Below are 14,303 nucleotides of genomic sequence, written 5' to 3'. Positions count from 1 at the left end.
GTTTCCCAGAAAGATTTAATACTAGATGGATAGAGACAGGTTTTAAAGACTAGAAATGAAAACATGTGAGTCCTGTCTTTAAATAAAAATATATAATTCCCTATATTCCTATCTATTCTTGACATTGAAGCTTTACTCTTCTTGATATTGTGACAAAATACTCTTGGGTTAACCACGAGCTTTCTAAAAACTTGCATATAACAATTGTGCACCATTCATTCCTCATCTTTGCTGCCCATCATTACAACTTTGCTAATGATGGGCAGCAGGTTAGTGTCATGATATCACCTCAGACATAGTTAAAAGCCCTGTTAACGTAGCTGCTTCTCGCCGGGTGCGGTGGCGCGTGCCTGTAATCCAAGCTACCGGGAGGCTGAGGTTGGAGGATCGTTTGAGCTCACGAGCTCTGAGCTGCAGCAGGCTATGTCGATTGGGTGTCCGCACTAAGTTCGGCATCGATATGGTGATCCTGGGGGAGCCTGGAACCACCAGGTCACCTAAGGAGGGGTGCCCAGGTCGGAGACGGAGCAGGTCAAAGCCCCCATGCTGCTCAGTAGTGGGATTGCACCTGTGAATAGATTTTGTAGAGCAGCCTGAGCAATACAGCGAGACCCAATCTTTATACACATCCTTATACCTGTCTCTACCTCACACAGCAGCCTCATCAGCACGTCTTGGTCTTTTTAATTCAAGTCCAAAACACTCACAAATCTGCTGCTCTGCTTGTCCTGCACCACCTCCACCTGCAGGACAGCTGCAACTACATCCTCCACCCTAAACATGCCACCGCCCAGCAGGTGGAGACAAACTCAAAGTAGGACATTTATTCAGGTGAATTTTTGGTTTCATATTTGCATCTTATAACCACAGATTTGAATGACTGTCTTGTAAAAAGGTTTATCAGGAGTTAACTGTCCACTGAGGAATTATCTTTTTTAAAGGCACAAATATAACAATATGTGATTATTATCTAACAGTATCGAGAAAATTCCAGTCAGCTCGCTCAAATATTGTATTTAAAACAAGAACTATCATAAGGTGAGGTTTTTGATCATTTCAATCAATTTCTCCCTCTTATGAGTCTTTCTTTTCTTTTGTCCTCTTATGTATTCATTTATTTCTGTTTTTTACTTTTAATTTTCTTTCCTTTTTCAAATTTAAAGTGATTTGTAGTCATTTAGTAACTATAATCTGTCTTATTTTATCCCACAATTTTTTTCTGGGTTCAGTCTGGTATGGTGCTGTCACAGTGCAACAATCTGGTAGTCATACCTTTTTTTTTCAGTAGTGCTTCCTTGGTGTAATGTACCTCAAGTAGCTTCGAGAAGTATTGCTCAAGACCACTTTAAAAAACACAGCTCCTTGGAAGCAAAATCTAAAGAAATAAGGGGTGGCTTAAGACTTTTGCACATTATTATACCAAAGTGTATTTATGCACTCTTCATAATCACTAAATATTGTTGTTACCTGATGGTGAGTCATCATGATTTAAAGTATTCACGTTACACACCGTTTTTATCTAACTTTATTGAATGAAATATAGAAGTTTCTGAATCCTTACTATTAACAGCTTGGGAAATATAACAGACATGCTACATGAATATTATGCTAAATGCCTGCAGGTTAATCGTTAATATTACAACAATATGATTTAAGTACATACAGTAGGTATACAATCTGTACAAATGTTAACAGGTTCACAGTTAAGAGTGTTACAAAAAGCAGGGAGGACTGAAGGTGGGCGGGTGCCCCTAAATGCTTAATATACAATATGCTGCAATAGCAAAAGTCTTTAGTCTGCCTTTTTCTTTTTAAATCACTTATTTTAAATAAAGCAAATATCACTAATGTAACAGGCCCTCTGGGGTCAAAGCAAAGTGAAGTGGTGACCTAGATAATGGTCCAGACTTCCTGATCCTTGACTTGTTTGGCAATAAAGCTGAGTGAAAGGGGAGCCTTCAGAGCTACTAGCATCACCCACTAAATTAAACTGATTGGATAATAGAACTCACATCTGAAGAGGTTCCTCGTTTTACTTTTAATTCATTGTTCAGGAGTTGTGACCAATAGGAAAGCGATTACTTTGGTGGTGAAACTGCATCACAGGGATGACGCAGATATTCAGAAATCATCTGCCAATAAATCTCCAAAAGAGGCCCCGACTTTTGACTCGGTTTTGAGTTTTGATGCCCAAATCAAAGTAGCTGAGTAGAGGCTTTGGGAATCTAATTGGATGCAACTGATTTCCTACCCTGTGAGCAATGGAAACCACGACTCCCTGATTTATCCTAACTTGATTTGGCTTTTAAATTAAGAGTAAAATGAGCTATTGTTTTTAATTTATGGTACCACGCTTTATTGATCAACCTCTTGGTCCACATCCTCCCTTGTGCCAATTTGTTGACCCTGAGCGACCATGCGTGGTGAACAAGCGCAGATCAAGTCAAAACTGGACGATGATGATCTCACATTTTACTAACTTTTAGTTAACATATAGCTGAAGTTCAAAAGAAAATGACACCAATGAGTGAAGACTAATGGGCTGCAGTGCTTTTTGTAGGCAGCAGAGGGCGTTAAAATTTCATTTCAAATGTAAATATAGTGCAGCAGAGAAAGTGTTAAACTGCTTCACATCAATTAGACATATTTCACAGAGAAAGTCAGAAAACAGGGTCATTAAACACTGCAGACAAGTGCAAGTGTTTCATGAATGCGCAAAAGTGCCATCAATATTCTTTGCACTGTTTACTGCATGCCTGTGTCACAGTATCAGATGAGGTGGTTTTAATAGTATTTTATTGTATTATTACATGAAACAATGAGTAACAATGTGTTTTTACAGTAAACCAGGCAGTGATTGTTTTCTTATCGACTTTGAGCTGCATTTTGATCGGGGTGTCGAGTGGCGAAGGACAAACTGTGACAAGAGAATGTGGCAAAAGTCAAACATGTGATGCATTTCTGAAAAGTATCATCATACTCTCTGCCCCTACTGCTTGTTTTCTCTGCCAGAGGAATAACACTTGTACCATGGCTTGCTACAAATCCTAATAACCTTTGAAAATGACAGTTAAAGCTGTGATACACTAAGCACTTTTTATGTAACACTTTCACATTTGTTTTGGTAAATTCTGATCATCCAGATACATTTAGTAAGAAATACTGTAGACGTGGGCATCTAACTTTAAAGTCTGCTTTCTTATGTTGCTCAAAAATACCTGTTATATCACAGCTTAATATTAGAAATTAAAAACACAGGCAACAAAGTCCATACAATAACAAAACAGAGCAAAATAAAGAAAAAAATAAAGACCTAGGAGTGAAAGTAAGAATAATCAAGATATAAATACAATTTACAGGATATTAATCCATCTCGTCACTTTCTAAGACCATCTTACTCTTCCTTCTTTTCACATACACGCACACACGCACATATGCACAGAAACACACTCAGCCGGGTTGCTGACTCTTGCGGTGTGCAACAAGGGCAATGGAAAGTCACTGGGACACTGTAGATACACTGCACTGACTACAAGCCAGATGGGATGCTTCTGGGGCAGAAGACATGCATGAGTGTGTGTTTGTGAAAAGTGTGAGTGAGTGGGTGGGGTGAGGGTGCAACAGTGGGTCGTCACGTTGCGGTGACAGGGCTGCAGGACGGGGTTGGAATACAGGTGGGAGGGCAGCTGGAGAGAATGGCGGTGCTGTTGCTCTTCTCTCTGGGCGGAATGGCCGAGGTCGTTCTCAACATGTTCTCCCAGAGCAGCTTCTTTTTGTCTCTTACTGTCTCTCTCTTTCTCTCCCTCATCACTCATGTCCTGGTCCAGACAGTGCGTCTCCCAGGCATCAGTCGCCTCCTTTCTGCTGCAGTGGAGAAGCACATAAAACATATATTAGGAAGAAGAAATGGCTGGATCTTGTCTTCTGTTATATTACATTAGGAAATAAAATCTTCCGAATCTCATCTTAAAGCTGTGTTAAATGTGGCTGAATTAGCATTAGCATCATATTGAATTACTGTGTTTATCTCCCGTTTCTGTTCCTGTCCAGCCTCTCATTGCATTGCTTAATACATATTTAAGCGAACTACGCCCAGTTTCCCCCTTGTCCTCGTATCTGGTCGTATCAGGTAACATCACACTGTATTTCGAAAACTGTGCTCACTATAAGAGGATAATTCAGTTAAAACTGAAAAGAAAAATGCCTGCTCTTTGAAGCTTTGTAATTGAGTCTAGTAAATGCATACTCCGACATGGTTTCTTGACTCCATACTGAGCCTGTGATAGAAGAAAAACAGAAGGAGGGAGCGGAGGAATCATAATCAGCCTTTCAGCACAAGTTCATCTGCCCCTCACACACACACCACTTCCCTTTAAGACCCCGGCCTACAAAGAAGGGGTCAATGGCGGCATTCCTGCTTTGATATCAAAGGTCCCCTGGTTACTCATAGCCTGAACAAAAGCTTTTTCATCTGGTGAGAGTGCAAATCCCCTCCCCTACTCCCTAATAAAAGCAGGACCCATTGATGTTTTTTAAAAAAAAAAACACTATGAGAAGATTGTTTGATAGGCCAACACAGGAATTTTGTAAATAACTACGCTTAAAAAGAAAAAATCTCAAGTTTTGAGATACTATTAGTACAGAAGCTACTTAAAGTTCTGAGACAGTCAAACAGACAATATAACAGTGCTGAAAGATTAGCCTCACCTGCTCATGATGCTGCTGTGATCTCTGTGGACACAGGCTCGATCTCCTTCACAGCCTCCTCGATCACCTCAATCACCTGCGCCATCACTTCTGCACACTTTGACGGTGTTTTCTCGGCCTCCGATGTGCCAGCTGCATCCTCCACTGCATTTATCGCTTGAGGTTCTTCCTCCAGCACCGGGAGCTTCTCGCTTCCACTGCTCTTGGGTGGTGCGTTGGTGTCTTGAGCTGCAGGACCGTTGCTGTCGAACTCTTCAACGGCCTCTTCTTCGATTGATGGTTCCTCAACCACAAGCGCTGTCTGCAGGACCACCTGGATGGGCATGTGGACTTCAAGCACTTTCTCTTTCTTTTCCTCTGAGGAAGCTTCAGGCTTGGTTTCCTCTGATTGTGATTCCACCTTTTCAGGAGCTTCTTCCTGATCTTTGCTCTGTACCTCCTTGACCTGTGCAGGCTCTTCACTTTCCTGACTCTCTTCCTTTACCTGTCCTGCTTCTTCTGTTTTAAGCGTTTCCTCACTTACTTTAATCTCTGCATCTTGCTTCTGACCCTCTTCTGGTTTCTTTTCCACCTCTTCAAGATTCTCAGTGACCTCGATTGGGATAGCATCAATGACCTGAATGGCAACGTTGAGTGGCTGAGGTGACTTTGTTACTGGTTTTACACAGACGATGGGAACAGGGGTCTCAGTGACAACTGGTGCGTCGGCTGCGATGTCGATCTCGTTTTCTGTTGTTGCTATTGCCTGGACTGGTGTTGGGATGGCAGCTGATGGAGTGGGAGGCTTCTTTGGCTCAGGTACATCTTCTGAAACTTTATCTACAGCATCCTGAATGACAGTCTGAGCAATCGCCATGCTCTGAACCTCAATTTCACTGACCTGTTGGGCTTCCTCCTTGATTTCCTCTGTCTTCTCGCTGGCCTGCTTAGCAAGGCCAGCGAGAAGACTGGCCTTGCTAGTCTTCTCGCTAGAGACAAGTGAACTGATCACTGTCTCTACTATTGGGGTGGCAGCAGCCTCTGCGGTCTTTGCAACCTCCTTCGTGGTTTCCTGCGAGTTGAACTGTTCAACATCGGCTACTTTAGACTCTGAGGCACTTTCTGTGGCCGCCGCCTTCTCTGCTTCCACACTGACTGGAGCCACAAGGACGACTGTATTTATGATAACAGGAACCGCCTCACTTGGAAGAACTACAGGAATGGGCGGGTCAGTCTCTTCTGTGATGGTGGTCTTTGTGGTTTCACATATGTCTGATGACATCTCTGCAGCTGTAGCCTGAAACACCTCTTGTACAGGGATATTTTCTTCAGTGGCAGCAAAGTGCTCCACTTCCTTGGTCTCTACAGTTACCTCAGAGACTTCAACACTTTGGGTGCAGATAACCGCTTCGGAGGTCGGAGCAATGGGACTGACTAGCACAGTTTTAGGGGAGTTCTTGCTTACTGTGGTGGGCTGAAGGACCTCAGACTCCTCTGTGACAGTGTTCACGACTCCAACCTTCTCAATCTCCAGTTCTTGACACAAGCTGGCAACTTGAATAGTTCCATCACTCCCTGAACTTTCAACAGCAACTTGAAGTTCAGTGGGTTCTAGTAGCTGCACTTGGGCCGTCAACACTGGGTCTTCTGTGAATACTGCTTCCACTGTAGGTGGGTCCAACTCTTCCACTGACACCTCAGAGCACAGAGAATCACGGATCACCGCCACAGTCTCTACCAGAGGCTGTGCAGGCTTCTCCAGAGCTACTTTGGCGATTTCCTTGGTGCCGAGGCCAGTGCAGATAGCCATGGCGTCATCGTGAGTATGTGGCTCGAGGATGGTATTTGTTGTGGCCTTGGCACTGTCAATCGGTGGTTCAGGCTCCGTCTTTTCAGCAGCTACCTCTAATCGTACATCTTCTACAGCCACACATGTCTGGGACGGGATTTCACTGATTTGGGACTCAACACCCTGCATAACCTCTTCTGCGTTCTCTGACTTGGGTGTCTGAGGAACAGGGGTGGTTTCAGCAGCTGGAGCTGGATCGACAGGCTTGACCTCAGCGACAGAGAGTCGGCGACCTGTGCGTCCCGGGGGTTTAGGTAGCATGGCTGGGTCCTCAGTTTCATCCTCTGCGATGTCAGTATCTATAGACTTTGGTGTAGCAGCATTCTCTGCTTCCTCTGGGATATCACTCAGCTGATCGTGTTTATCAGCAGCGTCTTCAACATCGGCTGGGATCCAAGAAGGGGATCTGTCTTCAGATGACACCTTAATCTGGACAGGAGCTGGTTCTGCCTGTGCCTCGGGTTCAGCTTCGACTTGTGCATCGTACTCTGAAAGCGGAACCACAGCTGGAGTTTCAGAGTCCTCCTCTCCTGAGCTCTGGTCAGTGGAAGATTGTTTTTCAACCTTCTTCTTCTTGCGTCCTGGGAAGAATTTTCTCAGAGAGAAGGATGACTCATCTTTTGGTGCTTCACTGTCAGACTGGACTTGCTCTGCAGACTCATCAGGCTTTTCCTCACTTTTGGCCTTGTTCTTTGGCATAACCATGCGTTTTAGGGTACCCCAGGTAGACTCTCTTTCAGGGGGGCTGGGCAAAGGTTCTGGTGAAGAAACTGGTTCACCTTCAGTGTCAGTTGCAGCCTCTGTTTTACCCTCCTTTTCTACTTCTGCTGTTGCTGGTGTTTCCTCTTCAATCTTGGTCTCATCATCATCGGAATCAGAGGTCTTCCTGCCCCTCTTCTTGGGTCCACCCATACACATTAGAGCCTCCCAGGAAACAGAGGTGTCCATTTTCTTTTTGGGCTCTTCGGTGCTGCTGAGCAGCTTCTCAGTGGTTTCAGTCTTTGGCTCTTCCTCAGAGGGCTTATCTTCTTTAGCTTCTTCCTCAACACTCTTATCTGCTAATGCAGCACTCTCAGAAGAGGACAGGGTGGCCGACTTGGCTGGCTTCTCCGCAGCTGCTTCATCTTCACTCTCTGATGATCTCTTTACACGCTTCTTTGGCGTCACCAGTTTCTTGAATGAGGACCAGGCCATGATGCCCTCCTTTTTCTTTTCTCCATCAGATCCAACTTCACCTTCAGTCTCTTGGCTAGACTCATTCTGGGTCACCTCCACAGCAATAACATGCTCTCCCGACTCCTCTGGAGATGAGGGCCCACTATCAGTTTTAGGAGCTTCTGCTGGCTCTGTGGAGGCCTGGAGCTGCTCAGCCGCCTGCTCCCCAGACTCTGTGAGCTTGGCCTCAGTATCTTTCTTGGTTTTCGGTTTCTTAGTTGAGAGCTTCTTTAGGCCAGCTCCAGTGAAGAGTTTTTTCAGGGGGCTTCCTTGAGGCTTTGCCTTCTCCTGAGATGACAGCAGCTCAGCCTCAGATGTCACTTCAGTTGGAGCTTTTGCCTCCACTCCTGTGGGAGGTTCAGCTTTTTGCTCTTCTTGTTTTACCTCATCATTAGTTGTTTCTGCAACAGCAGGGGTTTCAGCTGTGACCTCGGGCTCTGGATGATCTTCTGATTTTGTTTCCTGTGGGGTAATCGCTGCCTCTTCCTTGGGCTCAGATTTTTCCTCAACAGCAGCCTCCAACACTTCCTCCTCGGTTTCCTTTTCTGTCACATCTTTGACCTCCTTTTCTTCGACAGCAGTAACAGTTTCCTCGGTCTTAGCAGTCTCCTCCTCAGTAGCCACCTCGTTGACCTCCTCCTCTTTTGGCTTCTTTATGCTCGCTTTCTTTCGCAGGTTAGAGAAAAGACCTCCACTGAAGAACTTCCTGAAAGGGGACATGGCAGCCTCCTGAGGTGGTGAAGTGCTCTCACCTTCCTTCTCAGCTCCTTCCTCCTTGACTGCTTCGTCAACAGCTTCAGCAGCAGCAGCACCTTCAGGCGTGGCTTCAGTGGTTTCAACTTTTACAGTTTCTGTAGTGACCTCAACAGCAGCTGCCTCTGCATCAGCCTCCTTTTCTTCAGCCGTGCTTTTCTCATCAACAGCAGGAGCCTTCTCTTTCTCCTTCTCCTCCTCTTCCTTCGCAGGCTCATCTGTCCCACTGCCCTCTTCTCCTTCTTTATCTTTGACTGTCAGGAGCTTCACAGGGTCTTTCTCCTCACTCTTGTCCTTCTTGAGGGTGAACTTAAAGCCCACAAAGCGGAAGATCTTCTTGAAACCAACTTCACTTGCATCATCAGGTTGTTCCTCCGGAGCCTTCTCCTCAGCAGCTGAAATATCATTTGCATCGGGGGCCTCTTTATCAACTTTTTCTCCATTTACTTGAGGGGTCACTTCATCCTGGATGGTGTCCATGGTCTCAGTAGCGTCCTCCTTCTGACCCACAGACACCCCATCTGGCTGGCCAACTGAGAGCACAAGAGAAGAGAAAGAACTTTCTGTAAGATGTTGATCAAATCTCTCACTGGACTTTACTACTTGTCTCTGTCTACAGAAAAAAATCACAAATAACATTCCCATGACATTGATATAAAGCTACAATAGGCAATATTCAATTTAACAAATTCAGGTTATGTTGAGGAAATCAAATTATTGGCTGAGACAGCATAAATTATTCAGCATTCCATAAAAATCTCTGAGGAGATGACCCAGTAAAAACAATAAAAAGTTTTATATCTTCAACAAAACTCTCACCCCCATCTGCAGAAAAAAGAAGTTAAACAGAAAGCATTTGCAGAGATCATGTTTTACTACTAAATTGCAATCTGCTCCCACTAATCCTTCGCTACGTAAACATGCCAAAGAAATGGCATTGACGTAAAAAGGAAAAGGTTTGACGTAGAAATATAAAGAACAGTGATCCCCAAATGGAAATTGATTGGAAGTGTTATGCAAGCAATCCTTCAACAATTTGCAGATTATTGTCCAGAAGTCTACAAAGCAACTCTGCTATTGTGCAACGTGTAAATAGCATCTAGTTGCCTTTGATGGTCAACGCTTTCCATTATCACGAGTGATTTCTTGGTAGCGATACACTTGCTAGGCAAATGGTGCATGATGATGTAAGAAATGAAAACCACACATGCAACACACACATACGCATACACGCCTGCCACATCTCTGTGTTTTGACAGAAGAAGGCGTGGCGGGTGGGGGGTGACGACGACCTGCCAGGGAGTCCTCAGATCTCAGTGCAGTCTGGGAAACCTCACATCTAACACCCCTAGACTCTCAAAACAAATTCCCAGAACTTTAATGCCTGGATATCAGGTTACATGATTACACAGGAGGGCAGATATGCATTCCACAATCTACGCACACTGTGGGAAATATGCCCTTTGCTTGCAAGTCACCAACAAGGCAGACTTTAAAATATGGAAGGAAAACCTTTGAAACATGAAAAATCATATTTCACAGATCAACGATTTACTTCCAAGCAGAATTCAGTTTTCCCATTTCACACAAAAATGTACAACTCTCCCTGCGCCTACATCCCTTTTTCTAAATTATAGGCATGAATTTCAAGTCATCAAATTCCTTGAATGTTTTTTGGTTTTAAAAAACCCAAACAGTTTGTGTTTTTTTGTATGCCAACTTGTTAACGAGGGCACGCCCATATCTTATGCATGAATTTGACTTGAGAGGAATGTGAGCTACGCGGTTCACCATATGTTTAGGAAAAGAATTTAGGATACGCTAAACATAACTAGAACTTAAATCCCAGCAGATTTCAAGAATGCTTATTTGTTTGTTTTTTTCTCAGCTAAACTGTGTCTTGCCTGTGCCCATATAGCATACACAAAACAAACAATACAGTCCTCTACTACCCCCCCTTAGAATAAGTCCCAATCCCCTTGACCCAAATTCCACCACAGCAGGATGGATGGGGACCCACCCCCTTCCCAAGGCACATACGCATTCAAACACAATAGTCTTCTAACCCTCTCTGGCCTCCGAAAATAAAGGAAGGGGGTTGGTCAGCTTTCCTCTTATCAAGAGACACTGGAGCCCCGAGGAAGTTTGAAAATTATTAGGATTTTGCGAACTTTACCCAGCTGATGTAAACACGAATGAAACAGGGAGAAAAAAACAAGCCTGAGTGGTTTCTTAATTACATCAGTGTCACATGGCAGTGGGCTCTCTCTTTCTCACGTAGGTGTGATTTTCAGGGTCCGATCACACCCTTGTTAAACTGGAAAGGCAACACCAAAAAACATCAAAACAGACCAGCAGAAAAAAAAACCCACCCATGTTAAACGTTTTGCAAATTCAATTTACATATGCTAGCAACAGAAAATCAGTAATAGAGCGCATAATGATGTAGTAAAGACTTTTCCGAGTAAATGTGTATAGAGGAGGGGTCAGACAGTTGGTAAGCCAGGCCAGCAACAGTAGTGTGCATCTACGTTGATAATAAAACAGGAACCATGCTGACTTAACAGACTACTGGCATCTCTCCCCTCTTTTTGATCTCTGTTTTCCAGCCCATAATTTTTCTTATTTCTTTTTTTCCCCTCTAGACACACAACTCCTATCTGGGGGGGAGGAGGAAGAGGAGGGTGTTTAAAGTAACGACTGTACTAGAAAGAATGTGAGAGCGAAGGGTGAGGTGGCTACAAGGGGTGAGGAGGAGACAGTTAAGAGATGAAGGGGCAGAAGTGTGTGTGTGTGTGTGTGTGTGTGTGTGTGTGTGTGTGTGTGTGTGTGTGTGTGTGTGTGTGTGAGAGAGGGGGGGGGGGGTGCATCCAACCCTCTAATTCACTTTAGAGGGTGTCACATATCTCAAACACACACATTCATAGCTGAAATGCTTCTCTCCACTGGAGACAGGCTTTGTTTATGTGTGAGTGTGAGAGCATGTGGCGAGGCGAGGCACTTGTATTAAATATTGTCACTACTGCAAAAAACTGGTTGCTGTTCATGTACTCCACTCTGCAGGGGGTGGGTGTGTCAGTTGGGAGGATGAATAGCAGCTATTCTTTCTATACAGTATGTAAAACATTATAAAATATATGCAAATCCTTGTTATAATTCCTAGTCTGGACCTGAAGCCTTAAAACAAAAGAAGTCAGTTAAACCCAAGGTAGGGACAACCCCGCCCCCTGTCCTCCCAACAGAGAGGAGACTAACAGACTCTGTCTTGCACCCTGCGTCTGTATGAAAGGTGTGGTCAGAGTGTCTCAGTGTCTCCAAAGGGGGGTGGGGCACATCAACAGCTGCATAATTGCCTCTCAGGACAAACCAAAATTAAGCTGAATTAACCAGCAGCGCACAATAGAAACCAAAACCATGGGTCACCATGAAGCAAAACAGTCCAACCCTGCCCAGCCTGAAACATCTCCTGGTTAGATGTCCCAGAAGAAGGAACAGTCCTGGCATGTAATTAATTCCATAGGCCCCTTGTCTCCTCCCTCCCTATATCCTCTGTGGCTAAGTTAAATAACCCCACTGGGAATTGGGATCCCACTCTGATCTAATGAAACACTTCACATGATGGGATGCACGGAGCGCAGCTGGCTGAGATGACGACACACATTAAAAGCAAGGTTTCAAAACATATCTGTGCATGCATCGTTATACATCTCTAATCGTCAGCTGTCTGTGTGAATTATTTCCTCACTAAGAAGTTTGGCAGCTGGTGAGGGATGTATACTCTGGGATGAGGGGAAGTAGGTCAGTATTTTAACACTTAGAATATTTGTTAGAAGGACTGTAACAGTGTAACAGGATTACTTTACTTAATAAAAAACAAGGCTCTACTGTATAGTGATCAATGGAAGCACCCAAAGTGAAATCACTCATCTGTGTCGGGAAAGCTACAAACCACAATACTCACTTAACCACACCCTCAGGACAACAATGCCTCTGGCCATACTCCCTCATACAGTACAAGAAAAACATGCTTTAGGTTTCGAAATTCCCTCAAATAACAAAGTAAAGCAAAAGCATAAATCACAACATTTAACTTTTAAACATTATCTCATGCAAGCACAGTAAACCAGCAGCCACACCTCTATTTATTTACACGTTTAAGTTGATATAATTGCATCTTGTACTGAAAAAGACCGAATGTGTCCACATGCAATTGCTTATATTCCACTCAATCCTTCTCCTTACCTGTTAACGTAATTGTTCCAAGCATTGGTAGAAGTCCAAAAAATCCTTTCTCCCAAAAAACTTTTAAAAATAAATAAAGATGCAAAAAAAAAAAACCTGGAGTTCAAAACTATAAAATCCTACACTATGTAGCCTTTTAGCGTTGATTTCTTTCACTGCGGACTAGGTTAACTCTCTTTCACTTGGCTCCGTCCTTATTATTAACTCAGAGGGCAGAAGCTGTGTGTGTCTCTCTCTCTTTCCTCCAGTGGTTCTCAGTCAGTATGAACAGAAATCAGGGCTCCACACACATTTCAATAGTCCCACACACATGTCATGCTAGGACCACCCCTACCTCCCTCCCACCTCCCTTTCTTCAGCTGTTCTGAATGAACCCCCCCCACACACACACACACACCACCCCCACCTCTTCCTCCTCCTCATCCTTTATCCGCTCACACTCCCTCAGACCTGAGCGTCCAGCCTGAACAAGTTGAGCTCATCGTGTGACCTTTTGAGGAAGCTTTTGTCGTCCACTTCTTCAAAAAACTATTGTACATGTACAAACCACCAGCGACCCCCACCCCAGTCCCATCTATTCTCCCCACTGTCACGTAGACGCAAACTTTACACACATTGTTTCCTCGGATGGGCGCTCTACAGGTGTCCTCTCCGGCCTTTGAATACCCATGACTGTCTTTTAAGGAAAGACGTGGGTATTCATGGCTATGTTATTTCTAAAATAGCAACTGTAAAACAGTCTTGAGCGCCCCCATCCCCCCTGGATCCCCTCTACTCCACTTCTTAAGGAGGCCACCAGGCTTTCCGTGCAGTGTGTCGTGGCTCACGTCACCAATCATGTAGAGGAATGTTGATGGAGGAAACCCAGAGGGAAATCCAGGATTTAATATGGATGCTAACTGCACTGTATGGAAATTGAGACATCTTAGTACACTGACCTCAAGTATGTTCTCATTTAAAGCACCAAAATCATGAATGGGAACTGCCATCAAGTTCCAGCCTGCCCCCTGTGAATGTTAATGGGGCTCAGTTGCTCCAATACAGACACATTTAATTCGGCTTTTGTCTGTGGGGCAAGAGAGACGACAAGGAATGCAGATAAATCCTCAGGTAAATACCAACATAATCAGATCTGTCACACTTTAACATTGTCCCACAGGAATGTGTGAACTCCACCTTAGCCGGCCCCCCAAATGGGTGATAACAGTAATCAAGCACCGTCTGAAAGCGGCCGCCGAAAATGTTTATGTGCTTGAGGTTTAAAGTGTGAGAAAAAGCATTCACATAGAGGAAGTTAATCGACATAGAGTCTAGCCGAAGCAATCAAGGTAAGTGTCGGCTCCAGAAGTGAGACGATTGAAGAGTCGGCTCCGATTTTTCAGTATATGCTATGAAAAAAACATTTCTTATAGCTTTTAAACCTCCAGAATGTCAGGCTAAAAAAAAACCAAGGCAAACCAAGGAACATGGGCAAGAGAAATATTATTTTCTCCTTATCTAACACCACTTCCTGTGAGTTTTTTATCAGCTTTACTAAACTGAGTCAGTTGTGAAGGAG

General features: G+C 44.1%; 1 protein-coding gene and 1 non-coding gene across 4 annotated transcripts in view; one reads left to right on the top strand and one right to left on the bottom strand.

The window, feature by feature from the left end:
* Positions 1-329: 329 nt before the first annotated feature.
* Positions 330-622, top strand: LOC146617162 (signal recognition particle RNA). Its single transcript, XR_014906939.1, has one exon.
* Positions 623-1,560: 938 nt separating this feature from the next.
* Positions 1,561-14,303, bottom strand: part of akap12b (A kinase (PRKA) anchor protein 12b) — a 54,013-nt gene continuing 41,270 nt past the window's right edge. Inside the window, exons 1-3 of one of the 3 annotated variants that reach the window (XM_085372854.1) lie at positions 12,746-12,993; positions 4,708-9,036; positions 1,561-3,864 (exon numbers count right to left, since the gene is read on the bottom strand). In XM_085372854.1, coding sequence (XP_085228980.1) covers positions 4,712-9,036; positions 12,746-12,770 — 4,350 coding nt within the window. In that variant the 5' untranslated portion in view covers positions 12,771-12,993 and the 3' untranslated portion in view covers positions 1,561-3,864; positions 4,708-4,711. Of the gene's footprint in view, positions 3,865-4,707; positions 9,037-12,745; positions 12,994-14,303 lie in introns of those variants that run through there. The other 2 variants (XM_085372855.1, XM_085372856.1) reach the window with 2 other exon arrangements.

Source organism: Diplotaxodon limnothrissa, linkage group LG15, assembly GCF_057381915.1.
Source record: "Diplotaxodon limnothrissa isolate DT_005_m linkage group LG15, D_limnothrissa_male_GT1.1, whole genome shotgun sequence".
In the NCBI taxonomy this organism is placed as follows: domain Eukaryota; kingdom Metazoa; phylum Chordata; class Actinopteri; order Cichliformes; family Cichlidae; genus Diplotaxodon; species Diplotaxodon limnothrissa.
The sequence above is the reverse complement of the archived record's forward strand: the minus strand, read 5'-3'. Positions and strand labels throughout refer to the sequence as shown.